Consider the following 23496-nt stretch of genomic DNA (forward strand, 5'->3'; position numbering starts at 1 on the left):
CTGGTTGTCATGGTAATCCAACTGAGAAAGGGTCTGCGGAGACAAAGAAGGGATTTGGTGTCTCCAACAGGTGTTCCATTTGGGGAGAGGGGCACAAACTATAACGTCCAGACCCTCCTCCATCTTTAGAGGTTTGATCAGCATGTTTGTTTTGGTGATTTAGTGATTGTTAGCTAACTCTTAGCTAGCTAGATGCCCTTTCTGACACAAACCTCTGTATTTATCCAGGCTTGGGACCGGCACAAGAAGACTTATGTCCCTTTAATAATAATACATGTAATTTCTAAGCGGCTTTCAAGGACACTTTACAGTCATGGGATTTTTTTTTTTTTTTTGTGTGTGAGCAGCGGTAGCCATTCGCGCCAGCATTCACTCTACCCGAAAGTTATGAAAGGAAAGATAGAAGTAGAAAAACAAAATACAGGAGCTGCTGGAAAGGCAGCCTCTCTCGTGGCGCCATCTTGAAGTCGAAATTAAATTAAAATGTAATTAAATTAATTGCAAAAGACATAAATAAGAGATATTTGTATTCTAATTATCTACTAGATTTTCGCTAGTTTTGTCAACCTGAAATGTAATTTCAGTTAGTTTTGTCGAAAGTGTTATTCTTTTTAATTAGATGTCAAAATAAAATGTTTTGTCCAGTTTTTGTTAATTAAAATAAACATTAAAATAAACATACAAATAAAAATAAACATTAAAAAATACAAATAAAAATAAGAATAAAAAATAAAAAAAATACAAATAAAATAAAAATAAAACAACTTCTTTAAAAACAAAGAAATAAAAAGTGGACTTGAAACTGAAATAACAGCAGGAGTGAGGTTTCTGAATGGCTACATTCAAAGTCTTCACCCCTGTAGTAAATTCGGTTAAAATATCGTTTTACTTTTTGTTGTATGAACTTTTTCCTCACATTAAGCACGCACAGACAAACATAACACACACACAGTGAGTAAAAAGTGTGTGTATCCATGTAAAATGAAAATACACACCAAAAATCATTTTGGGTGAATGAGTGAGGACCTCTCTGAAACGTTAACAGATGCATATATAGACCATCTAGAAGCCTTTAGAATGAAAAACTTGTGAGGACCGGCCAAAAGGTCCTCACTGGTCAAAAATGTCCTCACTACGTATGGTATAAAATGTTCGTGGTCCGCACAAGACTAGTTATACAAGCGCACACACACGCACTCCAACTTTGACGTTGCCTAGTGTGTGCTAGTCGAGCCACTCTTGTAATCCTCCAGATTTTCCGATGACACCACTTTGGGTCACATTCTACACCCGTGCACCACCCGACCAGGCGTCTGATATACGTAGACCGGGACCCACAAGGAGCCCCCCCGTCCCCGTCCCCCAACTCCCTCTTCTTCAGGGGGGTTGTCACTCTCTCACAAGCGTCCGTTACAAGGCGGGCCACATCTGCAGCAGGGCAGCCATCTGCACCTATTGTCTGCCTGGGACCGCCACACATGGCTGGCCTCGTAAAGACCTCCAGAGACCAGACAACCCCCCTCCTACCCTGAAACCCTCCGCCTACCTCCCTGTCTCCTTCCGAGCCACTCCCGGCAAGCTAACAATAAATAAATACATAAATAAGATGGCTTCCTAATCACCTACCAAGTGATTTGCAAATATACAAGGACAACCGACGACAAGTTGTGTCCATAATTTGTAAAATCACTTCAAATGACTTCTATTGAGCGCATTTTAAAAAGATTCCACCGCATATAGCTATATTTTATGTTTTATGACTCGCGCGGAATATTCCGGAAGTCTTACGTACGTGACGTCACTGAAGGAACGCCCCTGACCGAAAAAAAGACACATTGTAGCAGTCCTTCCGTCACGTCAATGTATTTTGCTGTACTTGTTTGGTCTGAAAACCTTGTGTTGCACCCAAAAGCCGCCAGAAGAGGGCATCCAAGCTCCATATAAGGATTTTATCAGCCTGTGGAAACTGAGGTGGCCACAGAAGATCGCTATTTTGTGCCTCTTTTCTGGTGATCGATTTCCCCCCCTAATGTTACCTCAAAATGGCACGGAATAAATTATTTAATCGATTGCAAACGTGTATGCTTTCCTCTTCAGAACTATTTGAATCATATTCATAACTGGAGGTGTAACAAGAAAGCATATTCTCTGAATCTGATGCCATTATTTTGATTCTCGAGCAACGCAAAACGTCTTGGCGTGACGTCACGAACTGGGGGCGGGACTTTCTGAAAATGCCCAATTCGCAGCTCAATTTTTTTTGCAGATTTTGGACACTTTAAGTCATTTTTATTGGTGTTTTGCATTTGACTAAAATATCATACTGCGTGTTTTGAGTATTTTAGATGCTATAAAACGTTTTTCTGATGTCAGTTAAGAAACAAAAAAGTGGCGTCGGTTGTCCTTTAAATGTATGCTTTTATTTTGTTTTTATACTGAAGACTATGTACAGTTCTTTTTATTAAACATTTGCTGCTGTTGATTGGAAAATTCCCCACTGTGGGACTATGAAAGGCTTTCTGATTCTGATATTATGAAGAAGCTAGGAAATATTTTATGTTAGTTACAATTGTTGCAGCCTAGTTGTTTATTTTGTTTTATTTATTTGTTTCCAATTCACGTTGCTGAGGTTGTATGTCACATTGATGGTGGTAAAAGCTGTAAAATGATATACAGTAAAGTCTCATTACATCGAATCCGACCCTGTTTGCATGTAATTTTCTCCATGCGTGCATAGAAATAGTATCGATATATCCGATATCGATATAACGAGACTTTATTGTATTTTGGTGTCATTTTTCTTGACGCCAGAAAAAAATGGTATTTCGACGAATGCTTTGCGATAAATCACCCCCAACTCCAGAATTGATCATGAGGATGCGTTCTGTGGCCCGGTTTGACAATGGATGCGGCGCGCACGCGTTCAGTGGGAGGGATTATCCACCAAGTAGGGCAAGTGCTAACGACTGCAATTCCATCCAGCCTCAGACATCCGCTCGTTACGTACGCGAACGACGAGTCGGTGAGGTGGAGGGTGAAGGGGCGTGAAGGTAGGGGGGGGGGGCACTTTTTCGCTCCGGTCACGACAAATAAACAACCCCTCAACCGAAATGCTCAAGTCCGCTGGACAACAACTGCAAGACGACGAGCGGAAAACCAACGGACTGGTGTCAGAGCGCGGTGCGTTCACGGACCCGCGGGATTCGGGAAACGTGTCCGACTGCTCGCTGGGCGACGCGTCGGACGCTATGGATACATTTATGAAGAACGTGCAAGTATTGCTGGACGCCGCGCACTACATCGAGAGCGTGGATAAGAACAGCGGAAGTAAGTGGGATCCAAGTGGAACGAACTGTCGTGGGCGCCGCGAACGCGCACTCGGTTGGATCACGGGGTAGACAACAAAAGAGGCGACGTGCACGACGACGTTACGCGGGGCCGTGGGTGACCCTTCCACCCCCCCCCCCCCAAGCCTCCTCCCCCCGGGCGTGTGGGAGTAATATCACGAATCATAAACGAATTAAAATGTAACCAGTGCTAAATTCGGATATAATGCATCGCTCTTGATCTAACTCGTTTTATTTTTATGCTTTTTTTATGACGTCGCTGCGATTTGACACCATTTTAAAAGGCAAGCCACGACAGCTAAATCGCGAGTTTTAATCCTGGTGCATACACGCAACGTTCAACCATCAATTGACATAGTTTTCTTTCTTTTTTTTTTTTTTGTACGTGAAATACGACACCAATGGCCTCTACGAATGAATTAATAATGGCGGTGCATTTGCTCTATTTGCTTAAAAACACACAAAACGACTGTATTGTATTGCCGAATAAACGTATTTTTGAATACTTCTTATGAATTATTAATATCGGTTATTACTTTCGGGGCTCGCATGTGTTATTCACATGGTTTCCACATGGAACATATTGGAGCTTCCTGATTGGCCCCGCACTCTTTTCACCACCATCGTTTAACCAATCAGACGCGAGTTCAAACGTGACGTTTGTGTGCAACCGGAAATAAGCGTTTTGGGAATTGTATGATTTCACGCTGAGGCAAATGGCGGATGAAAATGTTATTTTTCACGATTATTTGGCCGAATTTGAATGCTAATATCGATATAGAACATTTACTCACATTTTACATTGGAAATTTGCTACGAATTTAGGTCAGGGCACACGTGTTAATGCTATTAGATAACTTTGTAGGTGGCTATGTGTTTGAGTTACGTATTATTGTTATTATTATTAGCTATCTATTAGCATTATTGTTTCTCACTCCCCAAAAAACATATCCTGTGACTGTAAAGTGTCCTTGAAAGCTTTGAAAGGCGCTTATAAATGAAATTGATGATTATGATTATGTGTCAGTCAGACTGAGTTATGTATGAATTTGGAAAAAGTCTGATTTATTGTTTTTTTTAATGACTCAGAATGTGAGCATGGTTATGCTTCCACATATCCTGCCGATGATCTGGAACACCCACAGAAACATCGTAAATTCAACAAAAACAGAAAACTGGACAATATTCATAACAGGTATGTTCAATAAACAGCATATTACAATTATTAATCAGCTAATGTTGAACACACTAAAGGTAAATTATTAGCCGTTTTGTTAAATAATGACAAAAAAAGATAGTGTCGGCTGTGTGTGTCATGTCTAGATATGCTTTTTGTTACCCTAGCTAAAATATAATAATGTAATAAACGATAAAATGGATTGCTATGACATAATAGGATGAGTCATCATTAATAGTCAGTTATGGTTTATTGTATTATTAGATCAATATTTCGCTTTTAAAAATGCATTTAGCTTTTGTTTCCAAACTAATCATTTCATCTTTTTTTTCTATTATTTTGATTGGATGTACCTTTATTCGTATCGCTGTGGAGAAATTTACATTCCACAGCAGCAGCAAAGTGATGAAAGGAAGAGGAAAGGAAAGAAAGAAGTAGAAAACCAAAATACAGGAGCTGCTGGAGAAGCAGCCACTCTCGTGGCGCCATTTTGAAATCAAAACAACCAAAAATTAAATAACAAATGATAATCATAATAAATATTGGAGTAATTGATTTTTTTTAAATTTTCTACACATTTGTACCCATTTTAGGTCAGCCCACAACGAATTGGAAAAGAATAGGTGAGTAATAAAAGCAAATTTTCTGTCAGAATGAAGTTGTTTTTCCCCCACATATGATCAATACAATACAGTGACATGTTGCCCATAGCTTTCAACTTCACCTTTGATGAAGCGTAGCCTTTAGCAACGCGTTGACGCAGCCTCGGTTCACGAGTCACACAGTTCCTGGAGGACTTGGAAGACATTTCCCCAGTCAGCAAATGTGCAACCAGACAACACGACTCCTTCTTGAAGCGCAACCGCCCCCTTCCATTTGGTTGCGGGGAAGAAGCTGTGAACAGATGACAAATGTCAGGATGCGTTTGTGTCCAAAATTAAATGGCCAGTTCATGTTTGCAAAACAAATCGAGTGGAGGGCGGTGGGAATGTTGCTTTGAGAATGATTACATCACAGCTTGACATATATACAGGATGACATTTATTCATTGGGTACTGTATAGTTGCTAGTATGCATTCTTGTACCTAATTGTACAACCGTTAGCAACCATTAGCATGCAAAAATGTCATAACAACTGCCATGAAAGCTGGCTATCTTGCTAGATACCTGGTTGGCTATCTATCTTGCTAGCTACCTGGCTGGCTATCTATTAGCTATCTTGCTGGCTATCTATCAGCTATCTGGCTCGCTAGCTGGCTATCTAGCTATCTAGTTAGCTAGCTAGCTATCTGTCTATCTATCTATTGGCTATCTATTAGCTAGCTAGCTTTCTATCTATTTCAGTTCCTTCTGGATCGAGTGAAGGCTGGTGCTGCTCACCCACAGAAAAAACTATCCTGCGACTGAAAAGTGACCTTGAGAGTTTTGAAAGGCGCTTATAAATGAAATGTATTATTATTATTATTATTATTACAATAAAAACACATCTAAGATCTTGCAAATGGACAAAATAGCACCGCCGCAGTGCACTCTCAAATTAGCATTAGTGCAATTGTATGTTATTTTATTTTGGTTCCCTTATTAATCTACATCCGTGACTAGAAAATTGACTTCCTGCTTATGTGTTTGCGCATCCAACCCTGGCGCCACAGACGAGCGCATCTTCGGCTATGCTTGGAAAGGTTGAAATCGCTCATCCCTCTCGGGCCAGATTGCAGTCGGCATACCACGCTGGGACTCCTCAACAAGGCCAAAGTTCACATCAAGGTGTGGTTGTATTTATTTTGTTAACCTTCCTGTTGTCCTTATTTTCTTTACACCCAAAAAATGGGTCATTTTGACCCAAATATCATCTTTGTATCTTTTTTTTGTACAGCTTCATTGGAAATTGGAATAAAAACTAAATCTCAATTTTTCGCTAGTCTCAGAAAAGTCATACATTTTCAAATTAAAAAAGATCATTTTGGTTGTTTTTGGCTATTTTTAACACAGTTTCGGGTCATTTTGACCCGAAGACCACAAGAGTTTTAAGACGCATTGCACTGTCACGACACTAGAAGTTGAATATTGTTTGCCGCTTGAGAGCAGTGTAACACGCTCATGGTGGCAGAAATTGCATCTAACTCATGTCAGCAATTCAATGAGCCGCTATAATTTTAGCAGTTTCGTGCTGAGGATAAAGAATATATGCGTGTGAGTACTCCTATATTGTCTGTCTGGTTACCGTATTTTCCTCACCGTTTGAGTCCAAATAGGCTTCACATTGTCACATAAAAGCTATTCATTAGCTTCTCTATGGCATTCCCCATTCTGCATTAGCATTAAGCTAACACAGTCGTATGTGTGTGTCTGGCGATATTTACACCAAATTTATGGCCCGGCACCAAAAAAAAAGACACTTCTATAAAACTAAACCCAGTAGAGACTTGCTTACACGAGTTTGCACTGGACGCTCGCGTAAGAGTTTTTCCCATGACCTTCCCACAGTACACGCTTGTGTATAATGGAGGGAATGCATCATCAGCACGCACTTGGAATGTTTTAGTGGTCTCTTTGCTCTTTTTTGTTTTGCTTTGTGGAATTTTGAAGCGTTTATTTGTACGCTAATAACGGACGTGAATGGTTACGTGACAAAACGCTTAATGTGATTTGTCTACTTTAACTCATTCACTGCCATTCATGAATCTATTCGGTAATTGAAAAGTGTGACGTAAGGCGACATTCCCGAATTTCTTTGGGTTTTATTGCAGGGGTGCCGATAAAGCGCTGGTCATATCTCTGGCAATGTTTTTTCCCTTCCACGAGGGGGCGGCATTTGCATTTTGTCCATGTTAGCGTTTTGTTAGTTTCAGCTGTTGTTAAAGCGCTATATTGGCTTTCTAGCTGGCTGGCTGTCTATTAGCTATCTATCCAGCCGGCTATCTAGTAGCTAGCTAGTTGGCTGGCTATCTATTGGCTATCTGGGCGGCTGGCTATCTGTTAGCTATCCATTCGCTAGCTGGCTGGTTAGCTGGTTATCTATTAGCAGGCTAGCTATCTATTAGCTCACTAGCTAGTTAGCTGGCTATCTATTAGCTATCCGGTAGCTAGCTAGCTATCTAGTTTTATTTTTATTTGAGTTACTTCTGGGTTGAGTGAACGCTGGCGCATGTGGCTGCCGCTGCTCACCCACAGAAAAACTGATCCTGTGACTGTAAAGTGACCTTGAGAGTTTTGAAAGGCGCTTACAAATGAAATGTATTATTATTATTACTATTATATAACCCAATATGTATGTATTGCATTGTACTTTGGACAGCCGCCCCCATTTCAAGCTCATATAACTTAGGAATTAACTCTTTTTCTGATGAAAGAAGAGAATCTAAGGTTGCTTACACTGCATTGAATGTTTATGTAGTCCTAAAACACAATATTCTGTGGATCCTGGAATTCGAGGGACAATGACAAAAACCCTGGCACTGGAGAGGACACATTTTTGCACGTCCGGCAGTGAATGAGTTAAAGAGATGATTTTCGGTTGGGCAAATCAAGTGTGTACAGTATGAAGTACCTCTTGAAGTCAATGGTTGTCTGTTTGAAGTACTCCAAATGTGGTTCCGGTGTGGCGCTCTAGTGTGGTTAAGTTTAGAAACTGGAGCAGATGTAAACAGAATGCTGGGAGAGAACAAAACACACAATTCGTGTTATTTCAGCGACAGCAAATGGCCTGAATAGTGTTGTCGTATTCACTCACACCAGAGTCCATTATGAAAAAGGTCATTTTTAAGAGTACAAATGCAAATTTGGCACCCCCTAGCGGTATATGAAAGAATCACTGAATTAACATGTCCACAATAAGCTAGCAACCACTTCTTTGGTGATACCAGATCAAATGGGACAATTAGGCCAGTCGTAGACCCCATACTCAGGCAGTACAACAGAAGTAATCAGTCAGGAGAATAGAAGTAATCCGCAGGGAGTAGTCCTCTGGCATCGCCACATCTGGACAGTAGGGATATATATAGGGCCCAAACTACCAGCAAAAGATTTTAGTTCGCTGACGAAGCCTCTTGGATAAGAAGCGAAACGTCCGACACCTTCAAAGAAGTCCAGATGGCGGCTGAAGAAACCTTTTCATCGATGGACCACTCCTGTACGACTGAGAGCTTACACAGACCATGTCCACAATAGTTTTTTTCCCTGTTCCGGTACAGTAAAATAGTTCCGAAGAGTCCGATGTACTCACCTCACACCATCTCCCTCCTTGGTTTTCTTCTGAAGAAACTAGAGGAGCTGGACCGGAAGAGTCAGCACCAACTGGACACCCTGGAGCGAGAGCAGAGGTACCTGCAGAGGCAGCTGACCCAGTTGCAGGTTCTCGGCGAAAGGGACCGGGTCCGAATGGATAGCCTGGGCTCCCCTACCGACTCGGATCGCTCCGAATCGGATCGAGGTAAGGCTACGCTTCCAGCCACGTACCACCGGTGGCAAGGTTTCATCGTTGGTGTTTTGCAGAGGAGATCCAAGTGGATGTGGAGTGTGACGATTTCTCCCTGGGAGAAATGGACAGCGCCAGTAGCGCGGTGGCTAGCGACCTGGACGACCAGAGTAGCCGGCAGAGCTCAGCTAGCGACGAGGGCTACTCCACAGGCAGCCTCAAAGTGGCCTTCTCGGCTTGAGGTCCAACGTACTGTGATCCCCCCCTAGACTCCCTTTCCACTAACACTACTGTTTTATGGCTTTAACCAGGGGTGGGGAACCGGCTGCAGGTGGGACACAATTTGATTTAAAGGACAACCGACACCTCCGGAAAAGTCCGTAATTTGTAAAATCACTTCAAATGACATCTACTGAGCGTATTTTACCAGGATTCCACGGCATATAGCTATATTTTACGTTTTAAGACTCGCGCTGAATATTCAGAAAGTCTTGTTTTTGAGTTGGTGACGAGTCCGTACGTGACGTCACTAAAGGAACGCCCCTGACCGAGAAAGCGACACATAATGCATTTTGGGTACTTTGTTTGTTCTGAAAACATCGTGTTGATGGCACAATTAGAAGGAAAACACATAAATAACGCGGTGGTGAAATGTTGTGTGTTGCACCAAGACTACTATTTGATACTAGTTGACACAAATTCTCAGCAGACAAATCATCCCATTGTCAACGAAGCTTGGGCGCCATCTTGTGCATTTTCTGGGACGCTACATTGGAGTCCTGACAGCTCGAATTGATATGGGAGGACTTCTTTCATCGATTGCAAACATTTATGCTTTCCTCTTCAGAACTATTTGAATCATATTCATAACTGGATGAGTAACAAGAAAGCATCTTCTCCAAATCTGAAGCCATTGTTGATTCTAGAGCAAAGCAAGACGTCCTGGCATGACGTCACAAACAAGGGGGCGGGACCTTCTAAAACTCGGCATCTCCGAGGTCATTTTTAAGTAGTTTTGTGACACTTTAACTCATTTTTATTGGTGTTTTGCATTTGACTAAAAATATCATTTTGGGTATTTTAGATGCTATAACACGTTTTTTGTATGTCAGTTAGGAAACAAAAAATTGTGTCGGTTGTCCTTTAAATGCAATACAGTGTCACAACCTGTCATATTTATTTTGACCCCCCACATTTTAAAAGTCAACAGCTCTCTGGGACTTGCCTGATCACAAGATGAAAAAGCAATAAAACATCTTTTTTTTTTTTTTTTTTAACATTGCTTTTGTCCGTCCATAAGTTAAGGCTACCAATGTCCAATTTACAGGACTCGCGATTTAATTTGAAGGAGCAAAAAATATAGATATTTCAAAAGCTACAGTGCATGTGTGTTGAATGTTGTAACAAAAAAAAATTCTGTAGCATGAACAAAACACTTGATTTATTATTATTATTATTTTTAATTTAAATGATCACCCATTGTTGCACTGTCCTAAACTGTCAACAACCACAATAACGATGCCCATTTCCATCCATTTACTCCCCCTGCTAGTGAATCCATCCAGCAGCACCAAATTGTGTCTTAATGTGGGTGTATGAGTCTTGCACAAGTCCCTGATCACCTAACGGGAAATGTATAAAATGCACTATAAAAATAGAAATTGTGTTTGGGGGGGGGGGGGGGGCAGCCCTGATGTTTTCTAGTGTTATTTTTTTTTCTCGCAAAACATGCTGCTGGTGCCCGACTGATACTTTGCACCACCGGTTTCTGAAGACACTTCCTGGAATCTGAATAAATCTCTTCCACCAACATGTGATTTGAATGTGTTTTCCTTAATTTTTGTAATTTCACTTTTTTTGGGCCATAGAGGTTGTTAAAAAAAATGTTGAGATAAAACATTTTTATCTCCTAAAATTTAGTTGATACATTGAAACTAACATTTAATTTCAAATTGTGCTTGATGAAAAGTAAAATTATCGATCTAAACACATTTTAAAATGAATTAATTTGTATATTTCTCCACTGCAAGACGAATAAATGTAAATCCACTCTATCGATCGATCTATAATATATAAATGTATAAACTTACATATCTATCTACCTACCTACATTTGTTTTGAAAAATGAAAAAGAGAACCTTGTTGGCAGTAAAAGGTACTGTATTTTCCAGTGTATAAGGCGCACCGGAGTATATAAAGCGCACCCCTAGCAAATTGTGTATGTTCAAACTTTCCTTATATAAGGCGCACCTTCAATGAATGAAAAAGGTTATCCAAAAATAATATCTAACTACAGTAAAGTCTCGTTATATCCATATCGGATATATCGATAGTCCCGGTTATATCGATATTTTTTCGGACTCCCTTGAATATCGATATAACGAGACTTTACTGTATATCAAAGTTTTCAAATATATAAGGCACACCACATTATAAGATGCTACAGTCGAGGCTGGGGTTATGCAATACGGGCTTATGCAATACTTCTATGTGGGGAAATGGAATCGGTGGCCGCTGACAATAGATGCGAGACCTCAATATTTCTTTACATACAAGGCGCACCTGTGTATAAGGCGCAGGGTCATCTTTTGAAGACAATAAAAGATTTTGGATGCACCTTATACACCAGAAAATACGGCACCTTGTTGATTCCTAGCATTAAATGCAACCAAAATAGAAGAAAAACGACTCACCACTTGATGGCAGATGTTAAGTGACCAAGCATCATTTTTTTTAAGGCATCGCTGTAATTCACAAAAGTATCAGCACACGTTAGCATGAAGTGACCGACACAAAATGGCGGCGTTCATATCGCTCTTATCGTAGGCCATCGGATGCTCACTGACCTGAAACCCGACTCGAATCGCTGACGTTGTCATCGTCGACGCCGGCTTTAAAGTCTTGCGAGTGTCTCTTCCACTGATAAGAAGGCAGTCGTTGATCAAACTCAACCAATGGATGTTTATTGGACTTTTATAAATTACAGAAATTAAAAAGAAAGAAAGGCAAAGCTAATTCACGTCATCGGCGCTGTTATTGTTCTGAAAAGGAAAAAAAAATAAAACAACCTGACACTTACACACCAATTCTGAGAAATGTTGAGCGTGACCCGCAGCGACCTGCGTGAGGAATGAGAGCGCAAGCAGCTAACTTCCTGTTTGTACATAACAAGTGACCCGGTTACAAAGCGGGGCGACTTCCTATTAAATTTCAACAGATTTTCTTCTACCTGCAAAACATTCAGAAAAAAATGTTTCAATTTGATGGTGCGCAAGTCACACTGCAACTTTTTCCCCCTTGACAAAACGGACAATGCGGTTATATTCAGTATACAGCATATTTACAAGGGGGAGAGGGGGGGGATCACTGCGGCATTAAATGCCTGACGTTGTATTTGGACGTGTCGTTGTACTGCGTCATGGGCTTGTCGGCGATGCCACAAGTGCCCACCCCCACTTTGCCGTTGACGCTTTCCGGAGATGCAAATATGCTTCGCTTCACCTAAGGGAATAGATAGAAGACGGCCGTGAGAAAATAGGCACTCAAACGCAGGCTCAACCGTCCGCGATCGTAATTATACCGATGGACAATTTATGGCAGTTTTTTTTACATCCTTCCCTCGTTCCATCCTTCCTTCATTCATTCCCTCCCTCCTTCCTTCTGTCCTTCCCGCTTTCCTTCCTTTACATCCTTCCTACCTTCCTTCCCTTTTTCCTTCCATTCATCTGTCCTTCCTTCTTCCCTTACATCCTTCTTCCTCTCCTTCCTTCCGTTTCCCTACTTCCTTCATTCCCTCTTTCCTTCCTTCTTGCGTACATTCATTCATTCCCTATTTCCCACCTTCCTTCTTTTCCTCCGTCCCATTTCCCTCTTTCTTTACTTCCTTCTTTCTCTACTTCCTTCCCTCCTTTCTTCCTTCCTCCCCCTTGACTTCATTCCTTCCTTCCCCTTTTCCTTCCTTCATTCCATCCTTTGTTCATTCCTTCCTTCCATCCTTGTTTCTCTCCTTCCTTCCCTCCTTTCTTCCCTCTTTCCTTCCCTACTTCGTTCGTTCCATCCTTCCTCCATTTTTTCCCTCTTCCTTTCCTTACTTCCGTACTTATAATCATAATAATAATACATTTCATTTATAAGCACCTTTTCAAAACTCTCAAGGGCACTTTACAGTCACAGGATATTTTTTTTCTGGATGGAAAAAAAAAAATAATTTCAGCCGAAACAAAACTATGTGAAAGGAAGAAAAATAATTAAGTCAGCTCGAAAACAATAATTACATGAAATAAATATAGACACATTTTAAATAATTGAATTCAGAACCTAAGAGGTAAAAATACACGAAATACACTTCCTTTGTTCCCTCCTTCCTTCCATTCATCCAGCCATCCACCCGAGGAAAGGGGGTAAATATACATTACCTGTCCTTTCTTGTTCTTTGAGTAAGCTTTGTTGTTAAACTGCTGCCATTTAGACTTTTGGTCCTCTCTCTCCTGCTCCAGTTCCTTCATCCTCAACACTTTCTTCTGGGCCTTCTTCTTTTTGTATTCTCGCTGCTCTGCGATCTGCTCCTTTCTAGACGCGCGAAGAAGGCAGAGAATATTAACAGAGTCGCCGCTGCGTGGACTGCGGCGGGCAGAACACATTTCGCTCGTACCTCGATTTGTTCCTGGACAAGCCGAGGTCGTCTTCGAGGCGCCTGCGGTCCTCCACCGCTTTGAGGTTCTGCAGCGGGATGATTTCGGCATTGCCGTAGCCGGTGAAGGTAACGGCGGCTGTGCTGTTCTCGTGGTCTATCTCCTCGATCTCGGCCTCATACACCCTGCAAAAGAGCCACGTCTGTAAGCAGGTGAGTACGGTTCGCAAGTGGGCCACGGTCATAAGCGACGACATGATTCAATGAGAATTTGCAGAGATTGCAGGTGAGATTTCCGATGATCATTCAGGAAAGGTAAAATAAAATAACAAAACGACAGCGATTGGGAAATATGAGTACAGTAACACCATCCAACGAAAAGGTGGCCATGAGGTATGCAACTTAAAAAGTGAGATTCTTAGTGCAGATAAAAAAAAAACTAATTCAAGCTCAATTTTAATCAAAAATCACTTTAAAACAAGAATTGGTGCATATAAAGCTTTAGACTGTTTGAATTTAACACATATAGCTAGATTTTTGTATTCTAACATTTATTCTGAGAGATTTTTATGATGCTTTTCTTCAAAAGACTGTGGGCTTCTGGCTGGCTAGCAAGCTAGCCATTAGCTATCTATAGCTACGTACTCACTTGAACCACACTCTCCTTGATACTTTGCACATTGTTTCAGTTATTTCAGAGAGGTACCACTTACATTAAAATTTGATTAAATTAGATTAGCTGGCTACCTAGCTAGCTTGCTATATGGCTATGGCTGGCTGGATAGATAGCTGGCTATCTAGTGGCTGTTAGCTAGCTTGCTAGCTTTACATCTATTTGAGTTACTCGCGGGTTGAGTGAACACTGGCGTGTGTGGCTGCCGCTACTCACCCACAGAAAAACTCATCATGTGACTGTAAAGTGACCATGAGTTTTGAAAGGCGCTTATAAATGAAATGGATTATTATTCATTTTCCACCTCCTTCAAATTAAGTCCGATACACCCCCTACGTCGAAACCACGCTCAAAAACTAAAACTAACGTTGAAACGGCGCATTTTGTTGTGACACAGGTAACACTCACTGTCCGTCCTGACTCCACACGGACAAACACTTGTCTCCCACTTTCCAGATGTGCCTGATGTGGGTGGGTGCGGTGCCATTGGCGCTAGGGGCAGCTTCTGCCGGTTGCGAGGCCAAGAGGTCTTTGGTCAAGTCGATGACTTCCTAAAAGAGAAATCACAATCGGGGTGTGGGCTCAGTTGTTAATCTCTAATTGTGCATCCTCGTTGTGATGTTATTTGAAAGTCTCCCATTACACAAGCTGTAAAAAAAATGGTAAACGTGTCTTAATTGCTTTCAATGTGTTTAAAGAATGTATGAGAGTTAAAAAGCAAAAAAAATGTATGTGTGTGTGTGTATCATACATGTTGTCATAGTGTCAATACAGAACGTATCTCATGAAGCGGCGGAGGTTTATGTGCAGATAGCGATAGTAGTTTTATGGTCTCAAAGGTTTTTTTTTTTTTATGAACAGGTCCAATATTTGATGTTGATGAGAAAAAACGTTTGCAAACATTAAAACAGTCTGGAAACGTTTACAGGACATCTTTGGAGCTGTTTGCAACATTAAATTGAACCCTGATAATAAAAAACAACATTTGCTATGCACTCACACAAAAATTACAAGTGAAACTTTATTGTCAAAAATATACTTTTTACTAAATTTACTGGTACACAATTACATCCTTTTTTTACACAATATATGATCTCTTGTCAGTTGTGTCAACATCATCAATACAAGTATATTTTCATGAATAATTTTCCTGTGACTTCATTTCCAGCACAGGATGAAGAAAGTATGCCAAGTGGCTCTGTAATCACTGTAATAATGAGTTTGAAATGCTATTCATGAATTTTAAAAAGATATTTATTTTCAGTAGGAAATTGTGAATATTGTAGTGACCTATATTCCACCGCGATTGTTTCTGTCCAGTGAACCGAGCGCACTCTGTACTCGCAGCTGTATATCATTGCATTTTTGTGAAGTACATAATCGTTTTTCGTGGGATTTTCCAGGCTGTGCAGTTTATGATGACGTATTACTTTTCCCTCCATGCTGGTTCTTGAAATTTCCAAATACGCCAACGAGAAACGGGGAAAAAAATGTGATTGAAGTTTACACTCTTTTTGCGAACACTACAGTTTATAAAGTTGAGTAAGTTGTATTTTTATAACTCATAGAAGTGGTAGAATATATATTTTTCTCCATAACTGCCAAGTTTCAAGCAAAAATAAGCATTAGCATATATATTTCTAAAGCTCACACTTTCCTATTATTCAGTGACAGCCATTTTTGATTTAAGACGAAAATCTGCCTGCATTCGATCGTTATTTGCTAATTTATATTTTGAACCTTTTGTGTTTTCTGTTCTTGTTTAGAATTTCAAAAGCTTTCCAATGGTACCTTACTCGTTAAGATCTGCCAAAAATTAAGAAAGTTATGATAGGTTCAACTGTAATAAAGAACTCGGTCACAGATTTTCATTGTTTTAACTGTGTAATCAGGCAGAAAAACAGCTCATATTTAGAAAATTAAAAATTCCATTATTTCCTTATTATTTGGCAGAGAACAGTAATCATTTGAAAGGTATTTAAATGCACTTTAATATGGTATCGAAAATGTGTGATGAATTATTGAAAAATTTTGTCACATCTCTAAATATTGGCCATTATAAACCTTTTTTTGCATAGACTTTCTTTCTCACTGTCCACATAGAAAAGCGAGGCTTCAATCTTCGTTAATTTGAGGTGATCGACGTAGAAACAAACCTGTAAATCTTTCTGCAGCTTGAGGAGATCCTCATTCTCTTGGTCGGTGGACAAGGCAACTTCAACTTGCTGTAGCTGAGCTTTGTAGCTGCCGAGCTGTTTCACCAAGTCCTCCGACATCTGCGGAAAAGGCATCCTGTTAACGCTATGAGTCACTCGCCGTGTGTTAGCTAGCTTTCTGCTTGCGTTAGCACGCACAATGGAGGACGGGAAATATGTCATTGAAGATTGAATCGACGTCGTGGTTTCGGTTCGCATAGACGTAGCGTCTACTCAGAGAGCTAAAATTAAAAATAAATATTATCTTACACGGTATGGTGCTCTAAAAAAAGTTGGATTGTTAGCTTCGGCCTTCGTTCGTCGACGTCTCACTGTTATTCTGGATGCTAATGCTAACAACCGGTGGCAAAAGGACAGGAAAAAAATGAAGTATACCTTTCATAATTGTGTACAACACATTACCCAAAACTGAACTTACCTCTTAATATTTACGAAAGATGAATAAAGCGAGCAAGCATCAAACTCTCACGTCGTCAACAAGGAAAAAACAACAATCCGCTATGTGGAACAACAAGAATGGACGTCGAACAAGCGTATCCTTTCGATTGCAATCTCGCGATAACTACTCAAATCTCGATTGCGCTCGAGGGCGTCCCCAGCGGCTGTGATAGAAAAATATTCTTAATATCTTTCCACAAATATTTGATTAATCGTTTTGGAAATTACATACCTGTCAACCCGCGAGACACTGTGATCTTACTCACGGCTCAATTTCCTTACCTACTGAGAAAAAAAACATCCGCGTGTGGAATATTTCATTTCGCAATTTCATTAACACATTTCACATGTAAACATTAATACTTTTAACAAGTTACAACATATTTATAGCAATAATCAATTATGTTCTTTGTTGTGGAGCATTGTGGCTTTTTTTGCAAGACACAAAAATTAATTTGAATTTGTGTTCTTACAATGTATAATGTTTATAAAAAAAATAAAAGATATTACGGCAGGGAAAAAACCCCGTTTAATTTAACACATTTCAAAATAAAATTCCACATGACCGGAAATTGTTTTCTCTGAACTTTTGTTTCTTCTTGAGACTTTTCGCACGGACTTGTTTTCTCTGTGGTCGACTACGCTTTTTACGAGTAGCGATATTCATTATTATTGACCTGACTGCTAATATTTAATGACGAAAACTGAATAAAAAATATCTAAAAATTATATGGAACAATTTTTGCGTTTCCCGTACAAACATTCCTGTATGCTGTACACATCTAAAAATGTGCAAAAGTCATACATAATACAGCAAAATACGGCCGGTTGACAGTTATGAAAATATCCCAAAATAATAACAGTGTTTAGAAATAAGATACAAAAATAAGACTTTCAAACAATTTGACGAACTTTTATTCACTTCCAAACCATTCCAGATTAAATAGAATTAAATCGGATCTCATCAAGTGTCTGTAAAGTGTCCTTGAGAGCTTTGAAAGGCGCTTAAAATGAAATGTATTATTATTATTAATATTATCATTATGAAAAAACGGATTATAAATGGATATATATGACTGTCTGCAAAACATTGAGTAGCATTTGTTATTATTTATTGTTATTTATTGTTGTAACTTTTTTTGGGGGGTGAGGCGAGAGTCTCATTGCGGAGACGAGCGTATGTATAAATATTAATCCAATCTATCAAAATGACTGCCAGTGTCATTACAAGATTTCAGAGTGTGGTAGCAGCTTCCAGAAGCAGTAGGATCCCTCCCACCCCTCGCTTATAGCGTCACATCCATGTGGTATAAAAGAGCCTCTCTCCAGTCTACCACACCTGCTCAAAACATCTGCTTGAACTGAACGCCATCTGTGTGTCTTCGGCTATGGAGGGGCTCGAACCACAGTAGCGTTTCTTGTCTTTTATTTTTATTTTTTTTCTGGGAGAATTTCAGCAAAAATGACGACTGATGCCGAGTGCGGCGAATAGCCTTCAATCCAAGTTGTTCAATGGACTGCCTGAACTCCACCGCGGCGGCCCGACACCCGTACACCGTTCGGACCTCGGCGCCTCTCACCCTCTTGGTGGGCGTCCTCATCCTGCTCACGGTGTTCGGTAACGTCATGGTGGTCATCGCCGTGACCACCAGCCGTGCCCTTAGAGCCCCACAGAACCTATTCCTGCTTTCTCTGGCGTGCGCCGATATCCTGGTGGCCGCGTCGGTGATGCCGTTCTCCTTAGCCAACGAACTGATGGGTTACTGGTACTTTGGCAAGGTGTGGTGTGAAATCTACCTGGCGTTGGATGTCCTTTTCTGCACTTCGTCCATCGTCCACCTGTGCGCCATAAGCTTGGACCGATACTGGTCCATCACTCGAGCTATCGAGTACAACCTGAGAAGGACGCCGTATCGGATCAAGTGCACCATCTTCGTTCTTTGGTTCCTGGCGGCCATTATCTCCTTCCCGCCGCTGATCACCATGAAGAAGGACAAAGGTCAAGAGGACCGACCGCGCTGTGAAATCAACGACGAGAAATGGTACATCATCTTCTCCAGTATCGCTTCTTTCTTCGCGCCCTGCGCCATCATGGTCCTGGTCTACGTGAGGATCTACCAGGTGGCCAAACTGAGGACAAGAAACCCACCGGGTGAAAGGTCACGAGAAAACGGACGTCCGGAGCGTGAGGAAGGAGAAGTCAACGGGGAGTCGGGCGATGACTCATCATCCGACGGTCACGAAACAACCTTGTGCTCCTTGAAGAAGAGACTTCCCAAATGGGGTCGCGAGAATCCCGGAGAAACCGTCCCGAAGTCGGAAACCGACTCCGGTCGGTGGAAAGGAAGACAGCGGAGAGAAAAACGCTTGACTTTAGTCCTGGCCGTGGTCGTGGGAGTGTTCGTCCTGTGCTGGCTTCCCTTCTTCTTCACGTACACGCTTACGGCCGTGTGCGTGTGCTGCGTTCCCGAGACGCTCTTCAAAATGTTCTTCTGGTTGGGATACTGCAACAGCTCCCTCAACCCCCTCATCTACACCATATTCAATAACGATTTCAGAAGATCTTTTCAAAAGATCCTCTGCAGGAAAAGACGGATGGATTTATAAGTCATTGGTATTCACTCAAGGTTATATCGGTTGCTGTAACTCATCTCTGTCATTATGTCAGATTGTATATACAGTGCGAAGGAATTTTCCGCTTTACCAACGTTACATTGATGAACATTTTGACGTGACAATTCTGACTTTATTCCCAGAATTCCGACTTGAGAATTCAGATTTTTTTCTCAGAATTCTGACTTTAAAGTGAGAATTATGACTTTATTCTCAGAATTTTGACTTTAAAGTGAAAATTCTGACTTTATTCTCAAAATTGTGACTTTAAAGTCAGAATTCTGAGTTTAAAGTCTGAGAATTATGACTTTTTTTCTCAGAATTCTGACTTTAAAGTGAGAATTCTGACTTTTTTTTCTGAATTCTGACTTCAGAATTCCGATTTTTTTTTCTCTGAATTCTGACTTTTTTCTCAGAATTCTGACTTCAGAATTCAGATTTTTTTCTCAGAATTCTGACTTTAAAGTGAGAATTCAGACTTTTTTTCTGGGAATTCTGACTTTATTCTCAGAATTCTGACTTTTTTCTCTGAATTCTGACTTTAAAGTCAGAATTCTGACTTTAAAGGTGGAATTCTGAGAATAAAGTCAGAATTCTCACTTTAAAGTCTGAGAATTATGACTTTTTTTCTCAGAATTCTGACTTTAAAGTGAGAATTCTGATTTTTTTTCTCTGAATTCTGACTTCAGAATTCCGATTTTTTTTCTCAGAATTCTGAGAATAAAGTCAGAATTCTCACTTTAAAGTCTGAGAATTATGACTTTTTTTCTCAGAATTCTGACTTTAAAGTGAGAATTCAGATTTTTTTCTCTGAATTCTGACTTCAGAATTCCGATTTTTTTTTCTCAGAATTCTGACTTTCAAGTGAGAATTCAGACTATTTTCTGGGAATTCTGACTTTAATTTTCAGAATTCTGACTTGTCAGACTTTAAAGTGAGAATTCGGACTTTATTCTCAGAATTCCACCTTCAAAGTTAGAATTCTGAGAATAAAGTTAGAATTCTCACTTTAAAGTCTGACAAGTCAGAATTCTCACTTTAAAGTCAGAATTCTGAGAAAAAAATTAGAATTCTGAAGTCAGAATTCAGAGAAAAAAAGTCAGAATTCTCACTCTAAAGTCAGAATTCTGAGGAAAAAAAATCAGAATTCTGAAGTCAGAATTCAGAGAAAAAAATCAGAATTCTCACTTTGAAGTCAGAATTCTGAGAAAAAAAGTCATAATTCTCAGACTTTAAAGTGAAAATTCTGACTTTATTCTCAGAATTCCACCTTTAAGTATAGAATTCTGACTTTAAAGTCACAATTTTGAGAATAAAGTCAGAATTTTCACTTTATAGTCAAAATTCTGAGAAAAAAAAGTCAGAATCTTGCCACGCTGATTATTTTTTTCTTCAGTGGCCCTAATCCTCTTCCGTATATATTTCAAAGCAAGTGACATTTACGACGCCGTGAACTCCAAAGAGACGTGGAGAAAAAAAAAAAGCGTCGCTCAGTCAAGTGGGGACAATTCCCATGACTTGCGTGGTGGAAATTTATTGTTTGTGATTCCTGTGGCGTGCATGTTTGGACTCAATCTGCGAGATGTAAAAATATGAGCGCCATTCGTCGCCGCAAACGGTCAACTGTGCTGAATAAATGTCGCTTCCCATGAACAATGCGGGATGAGAAAAATTGCGGAACGTAAGCTTGACTTCATCCCGGTATGTGAAGCTCACGCGTGCTATTAATATGTTGACATGGGAAACAGTTTTTTTTTCATATCAAAAGGGATGACTCACGTACAATCTAGATCAAAAGTCTGCACATCCACAAAACAATGGGACTAAGATTAATTTAATTAATTTTTGCTCCACCGTGACAAAAATTACATTTTTTTGATATATATACGTATATATTTTTTCCCACACGTATACATACATATACACACATATACATCCTTATACACACACATACACACATGTGCACACATATACGCACACGCAAATATACATACATATACACACACAAACACATACATACATTTACACACACACACACACACACACACACACACACACACACACACACACACACACACACACACACACACACACACACACTCACACATATACACACATATACATACATATACACACATACATATACACACATATATCCACATATATCCATACATATACATGTACACATACACACATATACATATATATATATATGCACACCTATACAAACCTACATGCACCTACACACATACACACACACTCATACATATACACACATATACATACATATATACATACATATACACACATATATCCACATATATCCATACATATACATGTACACATACACACATATACATATACATATATATATATATATATATATATATATATATATATATATGCACACCTATACAAACCTACATGCACCTACACACATACACACACATAAATACATACACACACACACACACACAAATACATACACATACACATATATACATAAATTTACACACATATATACATACATATACACACATATACACCGGTACATACATATACATGTACACATATATATATATATGCACACATATACAAACCTACACGCACATAGACATACATACACAAACACAATATATATATATATATATATATATATATATATATATATATATATATATATATGTATATATATATATCACCTTTTTACATCTCAGCCCTGTTTTTTTTTTGCTTTTGTTAAACAACTGTCCTCTAAAACGAGCGTTGTGTTCCGCCAAACGTGTTGAAATATGTATGCCTTTCTTTCTATTTTATGTTCCTGCCAAGTGAGCTGATTGCGCCCGCCTCATAAATTCACACACGTCCACTTTCAGTGTTTGCAGAGAGAATATGATTTATTAATTTAGAGCGTTTAAGGGCTTGCTATAAAGTCAATTTAAAAATAAATAAAATAAATAGAAGGCTTTAAAAAAAGTTGCCGTTGGCATACGTTCCCACAGTCAGCCGTCTTAGTCGTTCTGTTCATTTAAATCTCTTCAAGTGATGTCTGTCAAAAGGGCGTCTGAACTTTTTAGGCAATTAAAGAGCGTCGACTGCCTCCCAGACATTCGGGATGGCTGGCGCTGTCAGACGGAGGCCTCGAGACCATACTAAGAAGTTTTTAAATCATACTTGGAGATGAATAGAGGGATTTTAATTGAATGCTGGCTCATTTATTATGGATGGGTACATGATACTTCCTCCCGCTTGGCTTGATCAAGATTCTGGATAATCGACTTAGATGCTGAAAGGGGGCGAGGGGGGTGTTTATTTATTTATTTTTAATTTTACTCTCCTCACTTCCTCTTTTCGCTTTCCATCACTGATTGATTGCTTGTTTACTTGCTTCAATCGCTTAGTTTGGGCATTTAATTAGCGTTCCTTCCCAGAAAACCATCTGACAAAATATTAACAGTGAGTACTGAAGCATGGATACCGACGCTGGTATCGGTCTAGAAACAAAAGTGATGTGTAGTGTTTCGTACTAAAGTTACCAGTCCAATATCGCTTTCTATCTCTGCGGCTTATCGAAATCAGGATGTGGCCAATGGAGGTTAATTGTCGCTGCTAATCAGGAGTGGAACAGATGCTAAATGCCTTCCTGTCTTACGACAACTTCCTGTCTTCCCTCCTTCTCATCTTCACATCCACGAATCTATTTAGATGCTGTATCGAATCAACATTTCATATACCGCTTCAAAGGTTAGCTGCATTCGGTTGTTTTTCTCTTTGCTGATGATGGAGAATAAGAAGTTATCATATTTCAAAGTTTCATGCTGTTATATGCTTAGTCAACGTGTATATTTCGTTTGGGCTAACAGGCTCATGTGTGGCAGGAAGGAGGACACATTTGGAAGTAATAGCCTCCCTAAATTGGAGAAATAATTGAGTTCTCTAGGAATAATCAATCACGCTAATCTCCACGTGGGGGAAACATAATTTC

At 39.8% G+C, this 23496-nt stretch overlaps 3 protein-coding genes across 3 annotated transcripts; 2 read left to right on the plus strand and 1 right to left on the minus strand.

The window, feature by feature from the left end:
• The first annotated feature begins 3032 nt into the window (after positions 1–3032).
• LOC148889687 (max-interacting protein 1-like) lies at positions 3033–10851 on the plus strand. The gene is made up of 6 exons (XM_089011437.1): positions 3033–3327; positions 4437–4542; positions 5118–5147; positions 6177–6291; positions 8785–8956; positions 9019–10851. Exons 1-6 carry the CDS (start codon positions 3111–3113, stop codon positions 9180–9182), a joined length of 804 nt encoding a protein of 267 aa, XP_088867563.1. The 5' UTR covers positions 3033–3110; the 3' UTR covers positions 9183–10851.
• A 1031-nt stretch (positions 10852–11882) lies between these two features.
• Positions 11883–17029, minus strand: smndc1 (survival motor neuron domain containing 1). The gene is made up of 6 exons (XM_089011438.1): positions 16879–17029; positions 16401–16520; positions 14653–14795; positions 13593–13757; positions 13357–13510; positions 11883–12442 (listed from the first exon to the last, which is right to left on the minus strand). The coding sequence occupies exons 2-6, from the start codon at positions 16518–16520 to the stop codon at positions 12305–12307; spliced, it is 720 nt and encodes a 239-aa protein (XP_088867564.1). The 5' UTR covers positions 16879–17029; the 3' UTR covers positions 11883–12304.
• A 625-nt stretch (positions 17030–17654) lies between these two features.
• On the plus strand, positions 17655–19686 carry LOC148889689 (alpha-2A adrenergic receptor-like). The gene has a single exon (XM_089011926.1). It carries the CDS (start codon positions 18411–18413, stop codon positions 19503–19505), a length of 1095 nt encoding a protein of 364 aa, XP_088868052.1. The 5' UTR covers positions 17655–18410; the 3' UTR covers positions 19506–19686.
• The last annotated feature ends 3810 nt before the right edge of the window (positions 19687–23496 follow it).

This window comes from Hippocampus bargibanti, linkage group LG13, assembly GCF_051943395.1.
Source record: "Hippocampus bargibanti isolate YZ-2025 linkage group LG13, ASM5194339v1, whole genome shotgun sequence".
In the NCBI taxonomy this organism is placed as follows: domain Eukaryota; kingdom Metazoa; phylum Chordata; class Actinopteri; order Syngnathiformes; family Syngnathidae; genus Hippocampus; species Hippocampus bargibanti.